We start from the raw sequence: 27,187 nt of genomic DNA, 5'->3' as shown, positions 1-27,187 counted from the left end.
GACAGTTCCATTGTAACTATTCTGACTCCCCAAATAATCAAGTTCCAAATCACAGTGGCCCCACAGGCTGCACACCTCATTTAATTCTGCCTGCTCTGCTGACTAGAGAGCACAGGGAGTCAAAGGAGAAACTCCAAGCCCCAAAGTTCTACTTCTCTTTCAAAGTTTTGCAAGCCGCAGGGACTTTAGGGGGTTATTCCTTCCACATTTGTATATGACAAAAATGAATCCTAGCCTGGGAGCAAAGCTTCTCTGCTTGAGTTTGTAACACAAAAATTAGACCAGTTCAAGCAGAGATTCTACAAAAACATCTCCAGAAGATGCCACAGCCATGTTTGTTTCCCCAACAGTCTCAGCCCCGGCTGCATATTAGAATCACCTGGGAAAATTCAAAACACCTCAGTGGCGCACCCACCACTTAGGTCATGCTGTAATCACACTGGTGTGAGGCCCAGGTGTTGGAATTTTCCCCAGCAGTCTCCTGTGCACACTCTGAGGATCACAGCTCCAGCGTATTCAGTGCTGCTTAGAGCTGCCAACAAAGGAAACATGAATTTATTGCTTCCTCACCAATAAGGACAGGGAAGAAGATACCAAAAGCAGCATGAGCTCAGAGATTCTTTCCCTAGCTCAGCTACTAAAGTGGAAAATAAACCATGCATGCCAAGGTAGGCCCTAGGCACCTCAGAGCAAATAGTTGGCAATATCACAGCATAGGTACTGCACTAGCACTGGGAGAGCATAGAGGATTTTTTAAATTGTTATGGCTTTAAGCACCTATCTATGTGCCTGACACAAATGATACAAAAACACATGGTTCCAGCCTTCTAAGAGCAGGAATGTACAATGAAAGAAATAATAATGTAAAAACATGCAAAATAAAGCAGAGTAAACCATAATGCAATGTGATTTCACTCAGTGCCATGAAAGTATCTGTTCATTTATTCATTAGACATTCAATATGCACATACTATGTACCAGGCACTGAGTCTACTGTGGTCAACGTGGATAAACAAAAGAGGTTATTCTACTTTCACCAACCTTATGGGAGAGATAGATATTAAACAGATAAGCATGCATATAACTTGGTATTAGCCTGTTCTCACACTGCTATAAAGAACTACCTAAGACTGCGAAATTTTTGAAGAAAATAGGTTTAATCGACTCACAGTTCCACAGGCTGTAAAGGAAGCATGGCTAGGAGGCCTCAGGAAACTTACAATCTTGGCAGAAGGTGAACAGGAAGCAAGCACGACTTACCATGGCAAAGCAAGAGAGAGAGAGAAGGGGAAAATGCCACACACTTTTAAACAATCAGATCTCATCAGAACTCATTTACTATGATAAGAACAGCAAGGGAGAAATCCACTCCCATGATCTCCAATCACCTCCCACAAGGCCCGTCTCCTGACATGTGGAGATTACAATTCCAGATGAGATTTGGGTGGGACACAGAGCCAAACCATATCAAGCTCTAAGCCAAATATATATATATATATGATAATTGGTAGAGTAGAAATCAGCAGGCTACTACTGAAAGAAAATTAGTAAGGGCAGGGAGAGGGTCAAAATATAGATTAGGAGGATCTGAGAAGATAGAGCTAAAGAATAGCTGGGAAGAAACTCTCCAGTCTAACAGTGTATGTAGGCTGAGGAAGCAAAGAGAGTAACAGGTGAGGTATCCCAGAAGAAAACTGCAATAAGAAAAGAAAAAAAGCTAAAAGCTTTTTCTCTAAGATCATAAACAAGACATGTGTGCTTACTCTTGACTCTTCTATTAAATATACTACAAGAAGTCCTTGCCAGGGCAAATAGGCAAGAAAAGGAAAAAAAAAAAAGTACCCAAATTGAAAAAGAAGTTACATTGTCTGTTGGCAGATGATATTATCTTGTGTATAGAAAACCCAAAATACTCCACCAAAAACTGTTAGAGCTAATAAACAAATTCAGTAAAGTTGCAGGATACAAAATCAGCATGAAAATATTAGTACCATTTCTATACACTAACAATGAACAATCCCCCCAAAATTAAGAAAACAAGCTCATTTACAGCAACATCAAAAAGAATGAAATACTTAGAAATAAACTTAACTAATAAGGTAAAAGATCTGAACACTGAAAACTGTAGGCATTCAGGAAAGAAATTGAAGAGGCTAGGCACAGTGACCCATGTCTCCTGAAGCAATCTACAGATTGATTCAATGTAATCTCTATTAAAACTCCAATGACATTTTTCATGTAAGTAGAAAAATAATCCTGAAATTTGTATGAAACTACAAAGGACCCCTAATAAGCAAAGCAATATTGAGCCAAAAGAACTAAGATGGGGTCGGGCATGGTGGCTCATATTTATAATCCCAGCACTTTGGGAGTTCAAGACGGGTGAATTGCTTGAGCCTAGAAGTTTAGGACCAGCCTGGGCAACATAGCGAAACCCGATCTCTACAAAAAAAATACAAAATTATTTGGGCATAGTGGCACACACCTGTAGTCCCAGCTACTCAGGAGGCTGAAGTTGGAAGATCACCTGAGCCTGGGAAGTCAAGGCTATAGTTAGCTGGGATCACACTGCTGCACTCCAGTCTGGGTGACAGAGTGAGACCCTGTCTCAAAAAGAAAAAAAGAAAAGGAACTAAGATGGCAGCATCACAATGATTTCAAACTATATTACAAAAGTATAGTTATCAAAACAGCATGATGCTGGCTGGGATTTCAAACTACATTACAAAGATATAGGTATCAAACTTCAATAGTATCTTCAATCAATGGTGCTGGGAAATCCAAATAGCCACATGCAAAAAAATGAAATTGGATCCTTATATTATATCAAAATGTATTAAAGTTTCTTTTGGGAGTTTTACAGTTTCCACTAAAAGAAGATGGGAAAACTCCTTCACACTGGTCTTGGCAATGATTATTTAGACATGACACCAAAAGCACAGGCAAGAGAAGCCAAAACAAACTAGTGGAAATATACCAAACTAAAAAGTTTCCGCACAGCAAAGGAAGCAATGAAAATGAAAGGGCAACCTCCAAAATGGGAGAAAGCATTTTCAAACCATGTATGTGATAAAGATTTTATTAAAATCCAAAATATATATGGTACTCACACAATTCAAAAGCAAAAATCAAATAGCCCAATTAAAAAATGGGAAACAGAAGACATACAAGTAGCCAACAGGTATATGGAAAGGTGCTCAACATCACTAATCATTAGGGAAATGCAAATCAAAACCACAATGAGATATCACCTCACACTTGTTAGAATGGCTATTACTAAAGAGAAAAAAAAAACATAACAAAGGTTGGTGATGGTGTGGAGAAAAGGAAACCTTTGTACATTGTTGATAGGAATGTAAATTCCACTATTATGGAAAACAGCATGGGTGTTCCTCCAAAATTAGAAATAGAGCTACTACACAATCCAGCCCTCTCACTTCAGGTTATACACTTTTGGGTAAATATTCAAAGAAATGAAATCAGTAACTTGAAGAGATATCTATAATATATCTTCATGTTTATTGCAGCATTGATCTCAATAGCCAAGATATGAAAACAACTTAAGTGTCCTTCAACAGATAAATAGATTTTAAAAAATTTGGTATAGGTGGTCATAAGCCACATAACCTAAGATTATGATGGAGCAGGAACACATAGTTGAAGAAGAAGCAAGAAAAACGAAACAGTGGGAGAGGAAAGAGAATACCCCCCAAAATTCACAGTGAATGCTTTAGCAGAAGCTTTTGCAGACCTCAACGAGCTCCTTAAAAAGTTTGAAAACATGGCCCCTCATGCTGAAAGCTTTTCATTAATAGAGAGGAATGTTCATGGTGCATTGTATGCTTACAAGCAAATCTACAATGAAAAAAAGAACTAAACCAAGCAAGCCACTATGGACATATTTCTAAAAAGAGTGACACCTCCTCAAGAAGAGCCTCAGGCAGGTCCCTCAGGAATTATCCAGACAAAGGCATTGTTATCTTAGGAGATGACAGCTCCATGTGTGGTTTTGCTCCTGAAGATCTTCTAATGGGACAAGATATGGAGACTGAAGACAGTCACACTGATGATACTGACCCTATGCAGGCATAGGCTGATGCGTGTGTTTTGTCTCCTTGTCTTTGAGAAAAATGTTTAAAAAGTAAAAATATAAAAATTTTTTAGCCAGGCATGGTGGCTCAGGCCTGTAATCCCAGCACTTCGGGAGGCTGAGGCAGGTGGATCATCTGAGGTCAAGAGTTTGAGACCAGCCTGGCCAAAATGGCAAAACCTCATCTCTGCTCAAAAAATAAATAAGTAGTTAAAAGCTTATAGAATAAGGAGACAAAGAAAGAAATTACTTTTGTACAGCTGTACAATACGTTTGTGTTTTATGCCAAGTAGCATTAAAAAAGAATCAAACGGTTAAAAACTTTAAATGATGATAAAATTTAAATGTTACAGTCAAAACATGTTAATATAGGTGTACTAATTTTTTTTATATTGTACTTTTACTTTACTTTTTCTATGTTTAGATGTATTTAAATACACAAATACTTAGCATTGTGTTACTATTGCTTACAGTATTCAGCATATTAACATGCCATACAGGTTTGTAACTTAGGAGCAATAAGCTATACCACAGAGCCGAGATATGTGGTAGGTAATGCCATCTTGGTTTGTGTAAGTATACTCTGTGATGTTCACATAACAAATTCACCTAATGGCACATTGCTCCAAACATTTCTCCATTGTTAAGCAGTGCATGACTGTATACACACACACACACACACACACACACACACACACACACACACTGGAATATTACTTAGCCTTTTGAAAGAAGGAAATTCTGCCAATTGCAACAACATGAATGAACCTGGAGGGCATTATGCTAAGTGAAATAAGCCAGATGTAGAAAGACTAATTACTGCATGATCTCATTCATGTGTGGAATCTAATGAAGTCAAATTTGCTGAAGCAAAGAGTGGAATGGTAGTTACCAGGGGCTGAGGGATGAGGGGTGGTAGGATTAGGGAGATGTTGGTCAAAGAGCACAAATTTTCAGTGATAAGATTAATACGTTCTGGGGATCTACTGTACAGCATGGTGACTACAGTTAATAACACTGTACTGTACTTAAAATTTGATGACAGATTTTAAGTGTCCTCACACCACATACACACACACACACAAATGGTAACTATGGGTAGTGGTGGATGTGTTAATTTAATATTTTTTTAAAAGGAATGCAAGGTAGGGAATACAGAATCACCAGGACCCCCTCACTGAGCCTTGGAAGGGCAAGGGCAGTAAGAAGCCTTAAGGCTTAAGCTTCATTGGCCCCTTGGTAAGCCTGCCCAGCTACCTCTATCCTGTTCCTATTGCCTTGAGTGGGGTGAGTGCCTCCCAGTGGAACTGCCTAATTAAAACCTAATACTCCCTTGTAACCACACTCATTCCCATTTGGGCCAGCAGCCAGAAGAGAGCAATAGTGTAGGCAGTCAGAACTCATTTAGTCATTTAACAAATGTACATGTATTTATTCGATTATATCTTAAATGTATCATCTTCATTGACTATTATAAGCCACTTAGTAGTCTATGGGCATGACCTAAGGAGTATTTCACGTCTGCTGTGTACCAGATTCTGAGGCTACAGCTGTGAATTAGATAGACACACTTGTCGGTCTCAGAAATTGAGCATTTTTCATCTGTCTTAGTAATTTTTGAGAAAGAGAAAGCTGAGATTGTGACATCCTATAAAAGCAGGACAATCTCACAGACTCTCATAGAAAGACTGCCTTGTGAGAGAAATGAGTGCACTTGATCCCCAAGATTCTGCTGCTTGCTGCATCTTTGCAGATTGTGTGTGTGTGTGTGTGTGTGTGCGTGTGTGTTCATATACACACATATATTATGTATAATAATAAACCATTTCTCTGTGAAAGACAGTTTAGATGGACTTAGCAGTTAGTCAAGTTTGATTTTATAGGTGGAAATAGAGCCTGGTGAGGAAGTAGAGGGCAGAATTTCTGTAGGTATGGTTGTGGCCATGCAGTAATGGTCTTTTTCAGCAAAGAAGGCTAAGAACAGGATTTGGCTGTGCCTGGATGAAAGCTGGATGAATGCTGGATTCCTGTGAGCTGATTCTGAGTAGCCAACTGCCCTAAAGTAACTCAGGTGACTAATGACTGCAAGAGAGAAATGGGTTAGCCCTCATTTTTTAAAAACTGTTTTTAGAGGGAGACACATCCTTAAAATATTACTATTTATCTACTTACTGTGTGAAGGCAAAGTGTGGGTTAATTTGAGTTCAGGTTGAAGGTTCAACGGATTAACTTTGAATGTCCCTGCAATGAGGGTAGGTTGAAGAGTTTATGGGTTTAAATACCTTGGACACAGAATATGAATCGTTTCAAATCTTCTGCTGTTTTCTCACTTTTCTCTTTTCCTACTGTTGCTTTATCTCAAATAGCATCTGTTCAATGACCTCCAAATAGTGCCTGGATCAGAATGACATATGGTAGTCTCTCCCAGAGTAATCTTAATCATCATTGTCTCAACTGGCTGAATTACATATACCCCACATTCCTGTTTCTTCCTTTCAGTATGAATTAACTTTATAGTGCCTAATTACCTGGTGCAAGGTAAATACCTTTAATAATATGTTCCGGTGTGATCTCTTTTGAGATTACTCTGACAGATTTTGGTATATGACTCTAGGTGACCAGGGCTCTGTATCCTTACATGTCACCTCCTATATATTAGATAAAACAGAAATATAAGGTAATTTGGAGTATATTAGGGGCATAAAGAATCTAGAAAAACACACCTTAGAGACTTCATCAAAACGAAGAATGCAAAAGAAAGTGATTTTGCTGGAGTTTGGCTTTTTATTTCTTAACTTTGTGCATAAAACAATTCCTTTGAGCCCTGCAGAGTTGGGTCTAAAAAGTATCATTTATTGTTTAATATTTATTGAACACCAAGTAGGTATAGGGCATGACTACGAGAGACATACAGAAACATAAAATGCAGGCTCTGCCCTTCAGAAACATAGTCTGCTTGAGAAGCACAAGACAGATAGATGTAGGAAATACAAATTGCAGGCCCAGCTGAACGCCGTGAGGAGCACAGATAATTTGGGTTACAGGAAGTCAAATGCCAATCATAGTCCCTAAGAGCTTTGGGGTGGACAGTAGGGTTTGGGGAATATTGATGGAAGGAGGGGTGGCATTTGAGTTAAAGAATAGACTTATAAGAAGATGGACTTTAAGCAGGTGAGGTCGTCTGAGTGAAGAACAAAACATACATAGTTTATCTTAGGGTTTGTCCAGCTATACAGCACCAGCCTTGGATGATATTTGAGGATGACTCTCCTGTGGGCACCTCCTTTACTTCATCCCATCACTGGAAACCTGTCATCTGCAGGTGCCTGGTTGGAGGGGACATACTCTTCTCTGAGTTACTTCTCTGAGTTAACCTTCCACAGCTGCTAGGAACCACCAGAAACCAACCAGATCATATTGCAGAGGCCTTCCCAACCCTGTTTCATAATTAAAGTTCTCAAATATTGAAACATCATTAATTCAACTGCTACGAAGATGCTTTCTTTCCATAATATCAGAATAATAATGAGCTAAAAAGTTATTAAAAGGCAGAACTCCTTTATTTGAATTAAAGCTATGAGTACTGACCTTTACATTATCAGCTCAATTTTCCCTTGGGTTACAGCATACCTAACCAGGCTTTTGATCATGAGCAATTTCAAATCTGAGTTCCAGATAGGACAGAGCTGACATCAGAGATGCCCAGCCCTGAAGAACTTTGATGGAATTCTTGATGAAGTGCAACTGATGTGGAACTGCCATTCCTTTTCCAATGGCCTTTCCTAAAGCTACCACAACCCTCTTGCTTCGACCATCTCAATCACCTGTGGTCAGCTCATTAATGGGAAGGGTTGAGCTCTGAGCCCCTGAAGCTAAAGGCAAGGTCCTGACTCCTGCCCAGCCCTTCAGTTTGACTCCGTCTCATGGCCACAGACCACACTCTGACTGTTCCCCCCATCTCAACGCAAACCTATTCCACTTCTAGAATATGTAAAATTCAAAGAGAGTAGGTCACAAGTATAATTCACTCTGTTTGAATAACTTCCTGTGGCTTATGATGTCCCTAAAAACACTGCCTATTCTGAACTCCTCCCCCTTGCTTCTGAACCACTTTGACTGGCTCATATGCCCTCCGCACTGATCTGGCTCAGATGCCCTTGGCAGGCCCCTTGCCAAAGTGAGGTACAGGTCTGGGAGCCAGGAGAGGCAACCCCAGTTCAAATTTCAGTTTGTCACCAACTCAGCTGTGATTTTAGACTTTATCTCCATGATCTCAGCTCTCCTGTCTGAAAAATAAAGCTAGGTCAATCTTTAGAGACATTCTCAGTTACAGTCCCTCTCTGTCACCCAGAAAATAAGAGGCAAAGAAAAACCACATAGAAACCACAGAAAGGGAACTGTGCCCTTGGCCAGTGCTACCTGCCTGTGAGCCTCAGGGAGAAGTCCCTTCCTGCCTGCCTTGCTCTGGGCAAAATGTTTCCTACCAGGTGACCTTGGGAGAAACACTTGGAGAGCTGAAAAATGAGAACACATGGAGACATGGAGGAGAACAGCACACACTGGGGCCTGTCCTTGGGTGGCAGGGAGGGAGAGCATCAGGAAGAACAGTTAACGGATTCAGTGCTTAATACCTAGGTGATGGGTTGATCTGCTTTGCAAACCACCATGGCACGTTTATCTATACAGAAAACCTGCACTTCCTGCACATGTACCATAGAACTTCAAATAAAAGTTGAAGGAAAATAATTAAAAATAAAATAAAATAAAAACTGAAAAAATAAAAAGAAAACCCAGTCAGAGAGCAGCTTAGGACCAAAAAACTTACAACTGCACACTTACCATGAGGACTCTGGGAAACTATACAGTGTGAATCTGGACTCTCAAGGGACACTGCATTGGTCCAGCCTCCTGACCTCTCCTCTCCCAGGTCCCAGGCCCTTCACCTCCTGGGCTCCGGGGTGCTCATCTGCAGCTATAACCCTCACTTCCCGAACAGTCCTAAAGCTATCTTTACTTGTCTTATGGGACACTCAAGAAACCTAATACCATAGAACACTTCCCTGCAAATGTCCTTTTATCTTTCAAAACCTCCGAGAGCACACCAAGTATTAACTTTTTCTCTTTTTCCTGGAGAATACCACTTGGTATAGGATGTATGTCAAATTCCACCAAGGACTTCCATGGAGGCATCAGGTGTTGCCCCAAATATGCCCCACACGAACCTCCCACAGTATCTAATACCTAGTTTGTCCACAAATTCCCCCAAAAAGGGGCCTGCTGCTGCACTGGCCAGGATGTTGGCCAAGTGTGAGAGTCAGGTAGATGGAATTGGGATTTTTCCAGTCAGCCCTCTGGATCCATCTTCTACCCTTCTCTGCCCTGCTGTGTGCCCCCAGGAGACTGCTCTTGGCATGGCATAAGTGGCACTTTCCCACTCTCTGACTTCCAGTTGAGTTCAGTCAATCTTCCTACTGACAGGAGCTCCGAGAAGTGTGAGGTCAGGGTGTTTATTCCCCTCACCCCTGCATGTCAAGTTTGAGTTGGGTAGTGGTGATGTTCCTCTACACAGGGCCACAGCTTCTGCCAGAGGCCTCTCACCAGCTTTAGGAATAGTTTCCACCCCTTGCCAATTCAGACCTAAAGGTGGTAATGGCTTCTCACTGTTGCTGATCCCAGGGAGCTTCACCTTCGGGTGTGCCATCTGACACCTACCAGGGACAATTCAGGGTGGTGAAAATTAAAGGGTCACCCAAGCCAAAATCCACTGAGGAAAGCCAACATTCAAATACATGGGAGAATAGCTCTTAATGTCCAGTCCAAGAGTCAGACCAGGAATCAAAGTAGGAGACGCAAAGCCTGAAGGTCAGAACCTAGAAAAGACAGGACCAAACAAAACCAGACAGAAACATGCAAAAGTGCTTCCAAAGGATTGACAGTGGGAAATTATGGTCACCTTTCTAGTGGCAGGTATAAATTGCCTGAATAGGACAGACTAGCTTCAACAATGAGGGACATAATGAATCCTGGAATTCTCATGTAAGATTTAGTCTTTCCTTCTCCAAGAGCTGAATATTATGATACATATGCCTCAGGGAAAAGCTTTAAGTCAAGGGATCTAACCCTGGGACCCAAGATGTCCAAGGGTATGTATTTCTGGGCAAAGAATCCATAGCATTCATTGAATTTGAAAAGGGATCTGGGGCCAAAAATGGTAATCATTTCCAGTTAATCCTATTTTACCACTCAGCATTCTTTATTCTTTGGAAATATCTCAGCTCCTTTCTACTCTCTCAGCACCAAAATTGTGTCCCAGGAGGATAGTACACCTCAACCCTGCAGGAATAGAAGGTCCTTCTGACCTTGCCTTTCTCTTTTATTTGGCTGTTGAAGTTGTATTGTTTATGATAAAACTGCGATCATCATAAGTATGGTGCCTTCAGCGAGCTCTGAATTGTCCTAGCAAATTATTGAATCTGAACGGGATTATGGGAAGCCCCAGATTTGTAGGCAAATAAGACAGAACTGTGGGTGGCAAAGGCACAATCAAGACTTTTGGCTGGCATTGGAATGGGAACAGCCTTGTGGGGCTGAATCCCTTACCCCATGAGGTCAGTGTGAACTTCAGGTAGTTAGTGTCAGAATTGAATAGAACTGTAGGACACCTAGTTGGTGCTGGTGAATTGGTGGTGGAATATAACACTGAACTGGAATCAGCCAGATTACAGGTTGTAGTCTGGAGAAACAGGACAAAAAGAGAGTCCTATTTTGTAATGTACTTTGTTTTTTTGTTCCCCCATGGGGACGCCTGTGATTGTGATTGTTTAGAGAGTATTAACGTATTTGATTTTGAAGATCAGGACATCCTGAAAAGCTGGGATGTGCTGGAGCAAAGATGCAGTAAGTGGTAAAGGCTCTGCAGAGGAAATGAAAGTGATTTTCAGAGTTGGCAACGGCTGGCACTGGAGCAGTGTAGAGACGCAGAGCTGTGGCAGGGGAGCTTGGGGTGGGAGGGAAAAGTAGTAACTCAGTCTGAGACAGGTGAAGGCTTGCAACAGGAGCTACAGGAAAAGAGTGCTCTGGAAAGGATTTCTCTGTGACCTTGGTATGACTCAAAAAAGTATGACTGATATTCCCAGCTTGAGCACACTCTGCTGCTTCTCTTGAAAAATGTCCACCACAAACTAAGCTTCCAGAATGGGTTGTGGAGAATTCAAGAATGGGCTACATTCTGCACTGGGGAAGTGTGGACCTAGGGATATGGTAAATGTGTGAGATATTCAAAGCCATAAAACAGTGGCAATATAACACCAGACCGGAAGTGACCAAGAGAGGTTTAGGCTACAGAAATCTGTTAAAATCTTGGCCTTGGACTTCTTCACCCACCATGTGGATGTATCTGAAAGCCATTGTATGTGACTTTCACAGGACAGGGTGAAATCTGACACCCTCAGTAAAATACAATCTGATTCCATGTGAGAATGACATGCCTTGCCCTATTCACTGCTACTCATTCTAGGGTAGTGACAGTGCTGGCCAAGAAGAGGGGGTTTTTCATTTGTGTTAAAAGATGTAGTCCGTTCCAGCTTCTGGCAATGACGGAACAGCTTGATCTAACTAAACTTCCTGCAGATAACAATTACTAAATCTGGACAAATTCTTTATAAGATAACAATTACCTGAAAGCATTGTAGAGTGACCAAAATCATACAGACAGTGAAGGAGATTACCTGTGAAGAGGTCACTATGACAGGTGAGATTTCTGAGTTTGTAGCTTTTCACTTAAAGGTCTTTTCCAATAAGCAGTAGGTAGCAAAAACCAAAAAAAAAAAAAAAAATGGTGCAAGGTCAAATGGGAAATTTGAAAGGCCCTTTATCTATCAAAGAAATTGAATTTATAATCAAAAGCTTTCACAAAGTAAATTTCAAGCTCAGATGGTTTTACTAGTGAATTCTATTAAATCTAAGGAAGAAACAATACCAACCTTACACCAACTCTTTCAGAAAGCAGAAGAAAAAAGAATACTTTCCAAATTATTGTAGAAATCCAATATAACCCTGATATTGAACTTGGCAACGACATGTATGAAATTTATTACAAGAAAATAAAGATCAATACCCCTCATGATGATGTTCATAAAAATTCTTAAAAAAACTGTTAGCAAGTTGATCCATCAATATAAGACAAGGATAAGATCATGACCAAGTGGCAGTTACAAACAGGAATGCAAGCTAACATTTAAAAATCAAACATTTAAACTGACCATATCAACAAAATAAAGTATAAAATACACATAGTTATCTCGGACTGAATAGATTCAGAAAAATCACTGGAAAAAATTCAGCAGCCATTCGTGATTTTAAAAATAAACAAGGCTGGGCATAGTGGCTCATGTCTGTAATCCCAGAACTTTGGGAGGTCAAGGTAGGAGGATTGCTTGAGCCAGGATTTTGGGACTAGCCTGGGAAGCATAGTCCCTTCCCCATTTAAAAAAAAAAAAAAAATGCCCCACAGCATTAACAAACACATTTAGCTAACTTAGAATAAACAGGAGGGGAATTTACCTGATATGTTAAAGGACATCTACGAACATCCTCAAGCTAGCATCTTCTAGCAATCTTCACAGGCATGTACTCTTACAATATCACCACTCTGGGACATGGGTGGATTGGAGATACTTACTGATCATACAATAATGATAGCATGTTGATAATTTTCAAAGCTAGATGATGGGTACATGGGAGTACATTATGCTATCACAATTCTTTTGTAAATGTTTTACAGTTTGCATAACAGAAGTTTCTCAAATGTACTGGAGTTGCGAGTTGCCTTTTCACTTTTTTGTTTATAAAACTGAAATAGGAAACACCAGGACCTAATATTTCACCCACTGCTATCTGAGCTGTCAGACCACAGGTAGTGGTGGTTGTAGGAGGGGAAAGGTAAGAGAGATGGTCAGGAGAAGGTGGCCTCACAGGATCCTAGGAGGAACAGAGAGGGTAGGTGGCAAAAGGAAGATAAAAGGGAATGGGAAGATGGAGGTGGTGGTGAAAGAAGATACAAGAGACACTGAGTTCCCTAGTTTAGGTAACAGGAGCAGAGGGCTGAAGAGAGACATGTAGTCTTGGGACAGTTGCTCAGGGGATAGGGCAGTGTGCTGAGGCAATCCCAGAGGAGCCTTGAGTCTGGGTAGACTCTGAAAAGGATGTCTTCTGTTAGGGTTATGCATTTTTGAAGCCCTAATCAGAATGCGATGGTATTGTGAGGTGGGACTTTTAAGTCATGAGGGTAGAAACCTCCTGAATGGGATTAATGCCCTTATAAGAGAGCAGCAAGCTAGCTAGCTCTTTCCACCTTGTGAGGACACATTACTGTCTGTCGACCAATGGGAGGCCCTCACCAAGAACCCAACCCTGCTGGATCCTGAGAGTGGACTTCCCAGCCTCTGGAACTGAGAAATAAACGTTTAAGCCATCTGGTTTATGGTATTTTGTTACACTAGCCTGAGCTAAAACAGGTCACTTACCTATCATCTGAGCTGTACCCTGGTCACAAAATCCCAGTGAGTTCAACCAACATATTTTCCGTATAGGGTCCTTGGTTTAGAGGAAGGAAGCAATGCCTTCCTCTCTGGGCCAGTAATGTCAGCCTGGGCTGCCCCAAGCACAACAGCAGGATACATTCAAGTTTATGGAGCAATGCCAAGCCCTAGCCAAGCCTGCCCTGTGATAAGCGCCCTCACATACCACATAATGTATACCCAGGTATGCTCTGGCATGGGAACCATTATCCGTATTTTCAAGCTGAGGAAACAAGCAGAAACTAAAGTCTACTCAACCTGAAAGTCAATCATCATGTGTCCCTTGGTCTGGGCAGAATTCCTTGGTCTGTGACACCTGACATCTGCTTTTTGTGTCCTGAGCAGCAGCCTGGGCATGGTCATGCAAGCTCCCAAAACACATTTCCTCAGGCCCCTCAAACGTCCTCAAACCCATCTCAAACCACCCAGTATTCCTTCACCTCCTCAAAATGAGATCTTCCCCCTCCCTGACTTTGCACAGGCTGTTCCCTTACTTGAGTGCTCACACACCTTTTTGCATGGCTAGTACCTTCTCAGTCCTCAGGTGTCACCTCATGTCCCCTCCCCAGGGAGAATTCCCTAATCTGCCTTTATTCAAGGGCTTCTCCCTATTATTATTTTTGAAGCTCTTATTTGTTTCCTTCAGGGCAGTTATACTATCTGATAATATTTTGGTCCAGAATGTAAGTTCCTAATGACAGGCACCTTCTCTGTCTTGTTTAGTGGCAATTACCCACTGGGAGTACTTCTTGTTATAACAAGTTCCCTTTTGAACATGAAGTAGGATGGCTAACAGCTTTCCAGTTTTCTAGCAGTGACTGTCTTAAATCTCAAAGAAAGAACGTAGGCTCTGGATGGAAAAGGGTAGAGACCTCTGCAGAACCACAGAAAAGCATTGGTGAAGACTCTCCATTTCCCAATGAGGCAGAAACTGAAATATAAATGAGCTTCTGCCTCTAATCCTGATGATGATAATGATGATGATGGTGTGGTGGTGACGGTAGTGATGATGGAGGCACTGATGACAATTAAGTTGCCTTATCTCCAACCCTCTGAACTACCCTGCACGATGGAGATTATCATGTACATACAGAAAACTATAATTCAAAAGATACCTGAAGTCATTCTATGTTTAAGACAGACAAGTGCCATGTTGAAACTGTTACAGCCTCATTCTCCCAGAGGTTTTGGTTACAATGTTCTCTAAAGAACCCATTAAAACACATACACACATAAATACACCTCCATTTCTCCTACTCTCTTCATCCTTCACACTGGAACAATAATAAGTCTCCAAAACAATATTCAAATCAAATGGCAGGTTTATTGGCTGTCTCTGTTATACAATGAGGTGAAAACATCTTAATCCAGGACATCTTCCACCTTGTTTTGGCTTCCAGTTACACTGAAAGACCAATGCCAGGCACATAGGCTGATAATCAGTAGACAACAGAAGCAAACTGCTGCTGGGCCACATGTCTAAGTGATCCATTCCACAGTTTCAGGAGGTTTTTTTTTCTTTCATAGCATCTTCCTCTTTTCAAATTCCTTCAGAAACAAAAGAGAGAAGAGAAATGGAATGAATAAAAAGATGAAAGATCCAAATTACATTTCTGGTCAAAATGATTTTGAAATCCATTATCTTTAGGATCCTTTGAACAACCAAATTACAGAAGAAAAATGTACCAGGATGAGGGTGTTTGAACACAAAATAACAGCCTTCAAAATTAGTCTGTGTCAGCTTGAATTTCACGTCACAAGCAGCAGAACTTCAACTTTATATTTTTCCTAAACCCGGGAGAGGGAGTTTTTGAATAATATTTATTTTTTTCACAGCAGTATAATAATAATTTTAGGAGTTGAGAAACTTTATTGTGCTTATCCAAACTGTAGTGCTATATATATGAACTACATCCAGCCCTTCTAATAAGGAAATGGAAATGGGTTTGTTCAGTCTCTCAGAGAATAAAGCTAAGACAGATTGTTAGGGTTTGAACAAAATGTCAAGAACCTTAGAAATACCCGAAACAAACAAATACCTTAAGCAAAGTAGTGTTTAAGAAAACAATACCAAAAATCCTATTTTTTTAGATTATAACAATTAGGATACAATGTGTAGATGCCTGCTGCCACTTACTGGAAGAAAATGGTAACACACATCTCCAACGTGAATTTAAGCATTTGCTTTTCTCCTTTTCTCCACCTTCAAATAAAATTCTTTCTCACACTCACTAACCACCTATATTTCTTTCAAACACTTTGGCACATAGTGTTGTATTCCAAAAGCAGGATCATGCAAAGTTTCAATAAAACAAGGAGTCCACTTTATTTATCCCTAAGACGAGGGCAAAGAAGACCACCAAATCAGGATTTTGAAATTCTCTCTGAATGCTATTCCCTGCTAGGAAACCAGCTGGTACCTATGTTCAGCATGCTTAAGAAAATAATTTTGTGTTGCTCTTTGCTCTTTTTTTTTTTGGCAAGAGTATACCAGCATAAAAATAATGAGGGAAGAGAGAGCCTTAAATGATCACTCAAAGAGATAAGCTGAAAATCAGTGCAAAGAGATTATAAAAGACATCAAATTACTTAGAATATTTTAACCCATAATGTTTTATTAAAAAAGGAAAAAGAAAAAAAAAGAAAAGAAAGAAAAAAAGAAAAAGAGGTTAAAAAGTCACTCCTTCAACCTATAAGTAACAATGGTATCACAACACAGCCAGGACCAATCGCCCCATCCTCTTTAGATCCCCTTCCATCCCAACTCCTTCTTCATCCAGTTTCCATTTCTTGTTATTCAGCCTTCAACCCTTTCTTCCTAGAAACAGAAACCTATGGGGCCAGGGTGGCTGTATCACAAAGGAAAAAACAAGTAACAAAACATAAAGCAGTTCTCTGCTACCTCCCAAACCCTCAAAATGGAAATCATGACACATACAATCTTTAAGATGCTTTTTTGTATGTTACAGCTTGTCATTTACAAAAATATAAATCCCAATGTTTAAAGAAGAAAGCTTTAAAATCAGAATATTACTCCTGGTCATGCTCAATTAGGACACTAGGACATTAACAGAGTTGATTAAAAAAAAACTATTAAGCTGCACATCAGAAAACCAATTAAGTTCCAGAAGCAAAGGCCATGATTTCCAAGTACCCAGTGTGGCCACACACAGAGAAAACCTGCAACCTCACAGCACTTGGGCCACTGTTGGAGCTCACCTTGTAGATGGTGGTTCCCAGCTGTGCAGGAGACATACTGACCACAACTCCTGCACTCTGAAGGGCAGAGATCTTCTCTTTAGCTCCACCTTTTCCTCCAGCAATAATTGCTCCTGCATGACCCATTCGCCTCCCAGGAGGAGCAGTTAAACCAGCAATGAAGGACACTACAGGTTTGGAATTTGGACCCTGGAAAGAAAGTAATATTTTAAGCGCTCTAATGAAGAAGGCTATCAAAACTGGATCTCAAATTCATGACTCTGCTGGTAAATGGTAAATGGCTTGGGCAGGGGAAAGCCCACCATTCATCCTAGTAAAACCAACACTAATATTAAGCCATGATTGAAACCACCGCATTCTCCTTTAACTTTCCATACAAACTCAGGAATACAACACTAAGCCAATGTTTATACCTGTTGAATACAAAACTTCCACTTCACAAATACACATGTGACTCTCTCATTTGAAAAGTTAAACAGCATACTGGAAAATATGTTAAATGATTTGTGATAATAATAATTTAAGACATAAGACTGGGATGCTTTACTTCAACCTAATTATGCCTTAATTTATTATTGGTTCACCCTTAATGAATGTGCTGAAAGAAAAAGATGAAATGGGAAGCATACAGGAAAGGAGCTCGGACTTAATTTCCTAGTAAGGAAAGCTGCATGACCTTGGACAGGGCATATCACTTCTCCAGACTTCTGCTTCCTCATCCATGAAATAAAATGGCCAAACTAGACTGACACCCAAAAGCCCTTTCCATTCTGGAATTCTGTATCTAAGAAGGAACATCAAAATTAGTTTTATTCAGCAAAAATCCATTGTAATGTACAATCTCTATGTACTAGATTCTGAGGTTTAAGAAAAAAAATTCAAAGAAAATATAAAAATTTCTGTACTCTAGACTTGCAAAGTAGTTGAAGAAATATGTATGTACGTCAATCCATTAAGAGATACCATAAACTAATATATGAATATATGATTAAGTCTCACAACGAATGGTAATATCATGTTCATAATGGAAGTCCAGAGATAATAAGGAACCAGGTAAAACAGAGAGGCCTGGAGCAGGCAGAACTTGAGCACAAGTGGAACCTGAGAGCCTTCACTTAGGTACTATTGTCTTCCCCCAAGGCCAGCAGCTCTCAAATCATTTGTCTGGGGATCCCTTATACTTACAAGAATTACTGAGGATCTCAAAGAGCTTTTGTTTATATGTATTTTATCTAATGATATTTAGTATATTAGAAATTAAAACAAATTTTATAACTATTTGTTAATTCACTTAAAAATAACTTTTTAAAACTTTAAAAAACATTCTAGTGACAAGAGTTGCATTATTTTATCACTTATATTTTCAACTCTTTAATGTTTAATAAAAGACAAATGGATTCTGATAACTGCTTTTGCATTCAATCCGTTGCAATATATTATTTAAGCTGAAGTATAAAAGGAAAATACAGCCTCACACAGATATGTAAATGGAAAAGGGAGACATATTTTAATTGATTGCCTTACAGATAATTGGGAGTATTCTTCTTTGATACTACATAAATGTCTTCAAGTGGTCATTTCTTAAAGGTTAGGTGCAATGTTGGAATATGAAATCCTCGCAGTGAACTTTCTGTCCTTTGTTACTTTGAAACCCATTAATCTGTCTTGCACTTTGAGTGATCTTTTAACTACAATGATTTTGTAATATGCATTCCTCAGTTAGGAAACATGAGTTCACTGAGTTATGCAGATCTTCCAAATGCTAACACACACCATTTAATAACAAACCAGTTATCAGTATCACCACCAAGCTCATTAGAAAAGCCTCTAGGTTGGAGGAAGCTGTCAAGCTCATGGTTGCAGATTCAAGCTTTCCAAGATTTAAATTATTCACTTGAAAGTTGAAATGGGCAACCAACAGAATGGGAAAAAAAATTTGCAAGCTACCCGTCTGACAAAGGGCTAATATCCAGAATCTACAAAGAACTAAAACAGATACACCAAAAAAAAAAAAAAAAAAAAAAAAAAAAAAAAAAAAAAAAACACACACACACACACACAACAACAAAAAGTAGGCAAAAGATATGAACACTTTTCAAAAGAAGACATTTGTGTGGCCAATAAACATGAAAAAATGCTCATCATCACTGGACATTAGAGAAATGCAAATCAAAACTACATTGAGATACCATCTCACACCAGTTAGAATAGTGATCATTAAAAAATGTGATGACAACAGATGCTGGAAAGGATGTGGAGAAATAGGAACACTTTTACACTGCTGGTGGGAGTATAAATTAGTTCAACTATTGTGAAAGACAGTGTGACGATTCCTCGGGGATCTAGAAATAGAAATACCATTTGACCCAGCAATCCCATTACTGGGGATATACCCAAAGGATTATAAATCATTCTATTACAAAGACACACACACACGTATGTTCATTGCGGCACTGTTTACAATAGCAAAGACTTGGAACCAACCCAAATGCCCATCAATGATAGACTAGATGGAGAGGATGCGGCATATATATACCATGGAATACTATGCAGCCATAAAAAATGATGAGTTCATGTCCTTTGTAGGGACATAGATGAATCTAGAAATCATCATTCTCAGCAAACTGACACAAGAACAGAAAACCAAATACCACATGTTCTCACTCGTAAGTGGGTGCTCAACAATGAAAACACATGGACACAGTAAGGGGAACATCACACACTGGGGTCTGTTGCAGGGTAGGGGACTAGGGTAGGGATAGCAGGGGGTGGGGAGATGGGGAGATTGGCAGGGATAACATTAGGAGAAATACCTAATGCAGGTTGAGGGGGGATGGAGGCAGCAAACCACCATGGTATGTGTATACCTATGTAGCAATCCTGCAAGATCTGCACATGTACCCCAGAACTTAAAAATGTTTTTTTTTAAGTTCAAATGTTACTATTATCAACAAATACTATCAGCTGTTTTCCTTGACACAGCAGGTTTATTTTGTTCATTTTTGAGAAGAGATCTGTCAAATACCCAGGTCTGAACAACCAGTTTGTCTGCCAATCACTCTTTCAAGTAAAATTGGTGTTCCATGAAAAGGGCAGCTAGTTCAGCTCACAGCTCAATTATGAAAGTGCTTTATTTCCCATTTTATCACAAAATACTGACTCCAGGGTCATAATTTAATAAAAGTAATAACTGTTACCACTTCATCAAGGATATTCATAAGTGAAACTGGCTTTTTTTTCTTTTCACTGTGAGTGGTACATGGGAGTGAATGACTGCTACTCTGGTTCCACTGACTGCCCTCATTCCCACTAAGAGGCCAGCATACAAGGAGCTACACGGTCAGACATTGCTTACTCCTGCCTCATCTCCCACCTTTCCACCTTCCACTCCAGTCTAGCTCTTCGCCTTTGCTGAAAATGTTCTCCACCCTCCTTGGACACTTCGCAAACTCCTACTTAACTTGTAAGATCTGACTCTAGCTTCCTCTTCTCCTATAATCCTTTTGACTCTTCCTCCCATCCTCCCCACAAATGCCCTCATAGTTGATCATCTCATCAGTGACTATGCTGTACCTTTTATACCTTTCTACTATAAAATTCAACACGTTGGCTATAACCTATTCCCCATGTGTTCTTTTACTAAACTATGAATTCCCTGAACTCAGAGGTTATATTTTCACTAATTTCAGTATGCCTGGCACCTACTGTAGTATCTATGGTATAGAATTAAAAAGAAAAGACTCCACAAGTTATTCTTTCACTCATAAGACCTACATAGAATATGAGAATCTCATGTTTGAATGGCATTAATTTCTACTTGATCCTGCTCTCCTGTTCCCCCAAAAAGTGGGAATATTGTTGCACAAGAAAGGATTAAGACTTTGATGAGCCTAGAATGTCTAACAAATTTGCGTCTGTCCCATTGACAAAGAGTCATTGAAGGTTTTTTTTGTTTTTTAAGTGGAGAAAACTACAACTAAGAGTATGGGGAAGTATAGTCTGAAAATAGGACACAAATGATGAAAAGTATGAATGTCTAAAAGCAGAAAGGCCAGTTAGAATGCTCTCAGTGTAGTCTGAGCCTATGCCCATAACTGATGACTCTGTCCTTAACTCCTTCAGTCTGACTCCTTATCGTTCCATGGTGAAATGGAGAAGTCAGGCTAACCTGGGTATGAATCTCACCCCAGGTTCATTTGCTGTATACCTACCCTTGGCAAGTTACTAATCTTCCTGTGCCAGTTTCCTCATTCATAAAGAAAAAACAAAAACATCTTACCAAAGCATCAGAATAAAAGTTAAACACCAGAACTTTTGCAAATAATTATTATCATTGTAATGATAGCAGGAAAGGCAGCAGCAGATCATGTTTATCGAGTATTTACTCTATGCCAAGTATACTAGATGTTTTATATAGTATAGCATCTGAACTGCTTAACCTAGAATCTTATACACATTAGGTTCTCAATAAAAATTAATTCCATAAGACCTAATCAAGAATAGGAAACATGTACCAAATGAAACAAAATGTCTGTTTCATTTTTCCCACTAAATACTAAGTTATTCAAGGGATTCAGAATTGGTCTCAAATACATTTTAAATTCAATTTAACATAGTACAATGCTGTATTAACCCAAACCTTTTTCTTTTTTTAAAAAAAAGTCAGTTTTTACTTAAATTTCAAACTATACAACTTTCTGACTTCAAGGAAATCTACCATTTTACTCCAATCCCTAATTATCTACTCTTCCATTCCACCAATACCTGACCTGTATTGGTGCCTGCTGTTCCAGGGGACTGGGTAGGGCACTGAGGATAACAGCTCCCTGCAGTCCATAACACAGTCTAGAGTAAGTCAGATATTAAGCATGCCTTGAAGAAGAAACAAACAAAGGCAAGTGAGAATGAAAACTGGCATGTCAGACGGAAAATGGATCTGAAAGGGAAGCTTAGGATGATATGTGAAGGACTGGAAGTCATGCTAAATCTGCCCTTTAACTGCCATGTAATGGAAAACACTGTCTGATGTGAACCAAGCATAAACAGACCAATGCCTGTGTTTCAGAAGGGCAGATAACTTGGGTGGCCATAAGCAGAATGGCCTAAGAGTAAAGGGAGGTGGATGGAGAAAATGAGAGAGCTCATGAAGGAAACCACTTAGATGGTCCAGAAGAGATGGGATGAGGACCCAAACCAAAGTAGATGTACTATGTACAGACAAGGCTCTGAATCTAGACAAACCACTCATGTCTAAGAGTCAGATCTTGGTCACTGAGTAGTAACAAGATGAGAGAGAAATAACAGATAGTTCTCAGGTTTCCGCCATAGAAACTGCATTAAGTACGAAGTCGCTTATATAAGATAACAATTCATACCTAACAGGTACAGAAAACAGATCCAGGGAATGATAAAGAGGAGGAAAACCAGGAAAGAAACCAAGAGGATAGAGAGGATGACAAATGAATCGAGGCCAGTGGTGACTTTTGCAAAAACTATCAGGAGAGTAAGAAGATTCCACAGCAGCAAGCAGCTCAGTAGGACTGCTTACTAAGTGCCGGGCACTACTATGCTATACGTTACTAAGTCATTTAAACTTCACAGTTCTGAAAATAACTCTAGGGGGCAGGCACTACTATATCCTCATTTTTCCAATAAGGAAAGTGAGGCAACAAGATTCAGAAGCATTCCCAAGGTCATATAGCTTCTAAGTGACAGACAGGAACCAGAATGCTGAAGATTCAAGAATGAATGAAAAGTAAGGAAAGAAATTGAAAGAATGAGGGTAAAGTTGAATCATATCTAATATGGGAGTTAGGGCTTAAAGTCACCAAAGAAGAAAATCAAGAATATTTAAAATAGCCCTTTAAAATTCTTTAAAACACAAATAAATATGTCTTGTTTTGTGTAAACTACCCTTTACATGATATTATTGGTTCCTTTAACTCTCCAGTATTATTTTTCTGTGGCATTTAATTTATTCACTGGTAGATTTTTTTCCATAAGCATAGAGAAAAAGTTATCTCCACTCTCTTGTCTAGTCTCCTGAAGAGGATTTTTCACTCATTCGTCAGTGTAAGAGAAATTCTGAAAATCACTTGCTTGATTTTTTTTCCCACAGTTCTCTGATACAATAATGGCCACAGCACAAATTCACTGAGTGGGGGCTGGTGGACACCAAACTGCTTCAGTCACTACTGCACCTCGATCTCTCCTTTCACCACAGGAATAGAGCTTAATTCCCTTAAGCTAAATAGAATTATGACACAACTCAGCACTATTCCTTTACATTTGATTCTAAGGGAGAGACAACGAGGAAAGCCTCCACAGGAAGTAGACAGTAAAGCTTTTCTACTTGATCTCTTAAGGGAAGTGCCATTCCACAAGGAAAGTCTAAAACTAGAGGGAAGCAAGATCCTGAAAAAAAGCCATGAGGATAGGATCTTTAGGTCAGCCTTGAAAAAGAGAAAGAACACTATTTCCCTCTGAAATTAGGAGAAAGACTACCAGCCATAAGTGAAAACCAAGTCTGTAGGTCAAGTGGGGGCTCTGAGGCTGATGGCCTGAATGTACCCACTCAGCAAGTGGACGACTTACTTACCACAAAGTGTGGGGTCATGCCTACGGAGGAAGAGTTCAGAATAGGGAAGGAGAGAATCAACCCAGAAGTGTCTAGTACAGAAGGCCCCTTTGTTTTGTTTGTTTTGTTTTGTTTTTGAAAGGGAGTCTTGCTCTGTCACCAGGCAGTGGCACAATCTCAGCTCACTGCAACCTCTACCTCGTGAGTTCAAGCGATTCTCCTGCCTCGGCCTACCAAGTAGCTGGGATTACAGGTGTGCACCGCCAACACCCAGCTAATTTTAGTATTTTTAGTAGGGACATGGTTTCACCATGTTGGCCAAGATGGTCTCTATCTCTTGACCTCATGATCTGCCCACCTCGTGATCCATCTGCCTCAGCCTCCCAAAGTGCTAGATTACAGGCATGAGCCACCGCACCTAGCCAGAAAGTTTTATCTTTCATGTTTTCTTGAAAAATTAATCTTTGAAAAAATAAAAATAACTTCTGAAACAAGCCTCTGGTATTTAGAGCCAAGAGCTATATTTTTCCAAACCCAAACTTACTGAATTATGTTGCTTCAAAAATTCTGCAGCATTCTCTTCGGCATTCCCACCAATTTCACCAATCAATATGATGCCTTCTGTGGCAGAATCGTTCAAAAAGATTTCAAGGCAGTCAATAAAATCTGTTCCATTAAAAGGATCACCTCCAATGCCTGAAAAAGTCAAAAAATATCAATAGCTGGAAATATAAAGATACATGGAATTTAGGTCAAGAAATGTTTTTAACTCGTTTATCACTTTTCTTCCCCTTCTCCCTAATATTTTTAAATGTATTATTATTCTTACATTTAATATTTTAAAATCACAAAATGCTACATTTATTTCTGTTGGTAATATCATATGAATGCTAAATGGTGGTTGCTTCCTGATATCCCAAGAATATTCTAGGGCTGTAACAAAGACAACCCTCTTTTTGCTTTAGCTCCTTTATCAAACCTCTTCTGTCCCACAAAATTATTTCCAGATAACTCCTTAGGAATTAACATTTTAAGAAGATGCTGATGTTACACTAAAGGAAAGAATAAATATTTAACAAATTTCTTTGAGCAAAGAAACTATCTGATGAGGTATGCTGCAGAGAAACCCACAAGTTTTAAGACACATGTGCCAGTGAGTGACAGTGAGTGCCCTGACCCCTCCTGTTCTGGACCCAGAGTGGATGATGACAGAGCCCTACTACACAACATTTAAAAAGGAGTATTTGGACAGGGTTAAAGTCAATGTTCCATACCGATAGGCTGCCACTTTTTATTTTTAAATTACAAACTTAATGAGGGCAGGACTGGTTTCTTACTTTTCACTGCATCTCTGAAGAATGGAGTGGAGGAAGGAAACAAGCATTTATTAAGTGCCAACCATGTGTCAAGTCCTATGCTTTGGCACACGTTAGATCTGTCATTTCCTAATTCTCTCACCCTCTCTGTGAGATAGGCATTATTATTCTCCATTTAAAAACTCAAAACTGAAGCTAAAAAAGAAGAAATTGGTAAGCCTGTTTCAAACCATTTCTTATTCTCTGTCACACTAAAATATCTTCCACTCAAAATTATGTTTATATGTAAAAATGCTCAATGAATGTTTTCAATATTTAATTTATGAATTTGGATCTTAATAAAAACACCTATATGTTATGATTTTTTGGTATAGATACTTCTAAAAGATATTCTAAGAAACTGAAGGAATATTTATCAATATGAAAATGAGTGATTTGCCTTGGCTTTTGGCAGCAAATATTGAAATTATTTTAAAATATAAAACCTGCACAATCTGCACATGTACCTCAGAACTTAAAGTATAATAAATAAAATTTTTAAAAACTTGTAATTTTTTTTTCAAGTGGAGGCAGTATGGTGTGATAAAAAGAGAGGTTCTGAAAAAGTGAACCTTCCTCAACCTTGACTTTCTCACCAATAAGGCTCTAACAGTACAATTTTCTCACTCAGAAATGCCTGAGAGGCTTGCTTTAAGAATGAGACATTGAATGGCAAAGAATTCAATAAATATGAAGCACTGATAAACATAATGGCAATGACAACAAAAGTCCTAATATTAGGAACCATTTCTTCAGAGTAATCAAAACAAGTGATGTTTTCAGGCACCAAGGTGCTCCAGGAGCCACATGTCTCAAGATGTTGTTCTTCAACCTGCAAATAAAACTTTGGACCACGAATCTTGAAAAACTACAGAACAACTTCACACTTAAGCAAATTAAATTTGAGATCATAATATCCTTTTTATAACAGTATCAAAATCTGTTGCAAATAATAAAATCAGTAATTATTATTATACTCATTCAGTGAACACACTACATGCCAATAAAAGGATTTTAGCAAAAATCCCTCACCAACGCACAAAGACTGCCCCAATCCAACCTGCGTTGTTTGGTGGACCGCTTCATAAGTCAGGGTGCCAGATCTGGACACAATGCCTTAAGGAAAGAAATTCAAAACTATTAGATTGTTTTTCTATATTAGACTAAAATATGGTCAACTAGATTACCAAACACTTTGAATGACTAACATAGGTATAAAGTTCATTCCATGTTTTGCCATCAAAATCAATAGTATCTTCAAATAACGACACAAAAAGGCTTAAATTAAAGCAGGAAGGTTTTTAAGTTTAGACATAGGCGAAAGTATATTATTAGTTAAGGTCACTGTATGACTATAAAAGCAATGCAAGAAAGACTTAAATTACTTCTGAGAATATTTATGAAGAGGTTAACAGCAATATCAATTTGGTAGGTACAATCATACTTAAACAGTGGCAGAATGTAACAGATTAGACTTATATTACCATGATGTAGTTTGGATATTTGTCCCCTCCAAATCTCAGGCTGAAACATGGGACACCCAATGTTGGAGGTGGGACAGACTGGGAGATGTTTCAGTCATGGGGACAGATCCTTCATTAATGTCTTTGCTCTCCCATGGTAATGAGTGACTTCTCACTCTATTCCTTCACATGAGAACTGCTTCTTAAAAAGATCCTGAAATTTCTAGTTCCCTCTCTCACCATGTGACATGCCCGCTCCCCCTTCACCTTCCACCATGAGTAAAAGATTCCCGAGGCCTCACCAGAAGCTGAACAGATGCTAATGCCATGTTCGTATAGCCTGCAGAATCATAAGCTAAACAAATCTCTTTTCTTATAAAGCACCCAGTCTCAGATATTCCTTTGTAGCAATGTAAAACAGACTAATACAGTACCCAAACTATTAAACCATCAAAATTAGCATTAGTTACATTTTAAAATGCTACCTATCTTCTCCATAACTATTTTCCCAATAATTTTGAACGAATATACAGGCTCTAAAATCAATATAAAGAAAACTGGGGAATAAGGTCAAGATCCCTCTTGAATCCAGTCTCCAATCTAATTTCCTTTATAAATGGGCCTGTGTGAAAGCACTTAATTTCACATCTGGATTAGGTGTGTGTTGAAGGAGGAGAGCCAGTGGGGGCCAGAAAGGAGTGACAGCTAGTTGTCTTCTCTTGTAGTTTACTATGTTTAGCTGAGCTTTCAAAAAGGTAATTTATTCAAAGCACAATCTATGTAATACTTTAGACAAACAGAAAAATCAATCCAGGGTGTCCATGGTTTACTTTTCTTAAACTTCTGCCTTGGAGCAACTCTCAAGAACTCAGAAGACCCTTTTCTAACAATATGATCACCCTACT

At 39.2% G+C, this 27,187-nt stretch overlaps 1 protein-coding gene across 2 annotated transcripts in view; it reads right to left on the bottom strand.

Moving 5' to 3' along the window:
* Window positions 1-14,972: 14,972 nt before the first annotated feature.
* Window positions 14,973-27,187, bottom strand: part of SUCLG1 (succinate-CoA ligase GDP/ADP-forming subunit alpha) — a 38,106-nt gene continuing 25,891 nt past the window's right edge. For both annotated transcript variants that reach the window (XM_003942125.4, XM_074397686.1), the window contains 4 exons: window positions 25,852-25,935; window positions 24,009-24,160; window positions 16,888-17,076; window positions 14,973-15,216 (listed from right to left, as the gene is read on the bottom strand). In XM_003942125.4, the coding sequence (XP_003942174.2) occupies window positions 15,190-15,216; window positions 16,888-17,076; window positions 24,009-24,160; window positions 25,852-25,935 (452 nt within the window). In that variant the 3' untranslated portion in view covers window positions 14,973-15,189. The remainder of the gene's footprint in view (window positions 15,217-16,887; window positions 17,077-24,008; window positions 24,161-25,851; window positions 25,936-27,187) is intronic.

The sequence above is a fragment of the Saimiri boliviensis genome, chromosome 1 (genome assembly GCF_048565385.1).
Source record: "Saimiri boliviensis isolate mSaiBol1 chromosome 1, mSaiBol1.pri, whole genome shotgun sequence".
Taxonomy (NCBI): Eukaryota; Metazoa; Chordata; class Mammalia; order Primates; family Cebidae; genus Saimiri; species Saimiri boliviensis.
The sequence above is the reverse complement of the archived record's forward strand: the minus strand, read 5'-3'. Positions and strand labels throughout refer to the sequence as shown.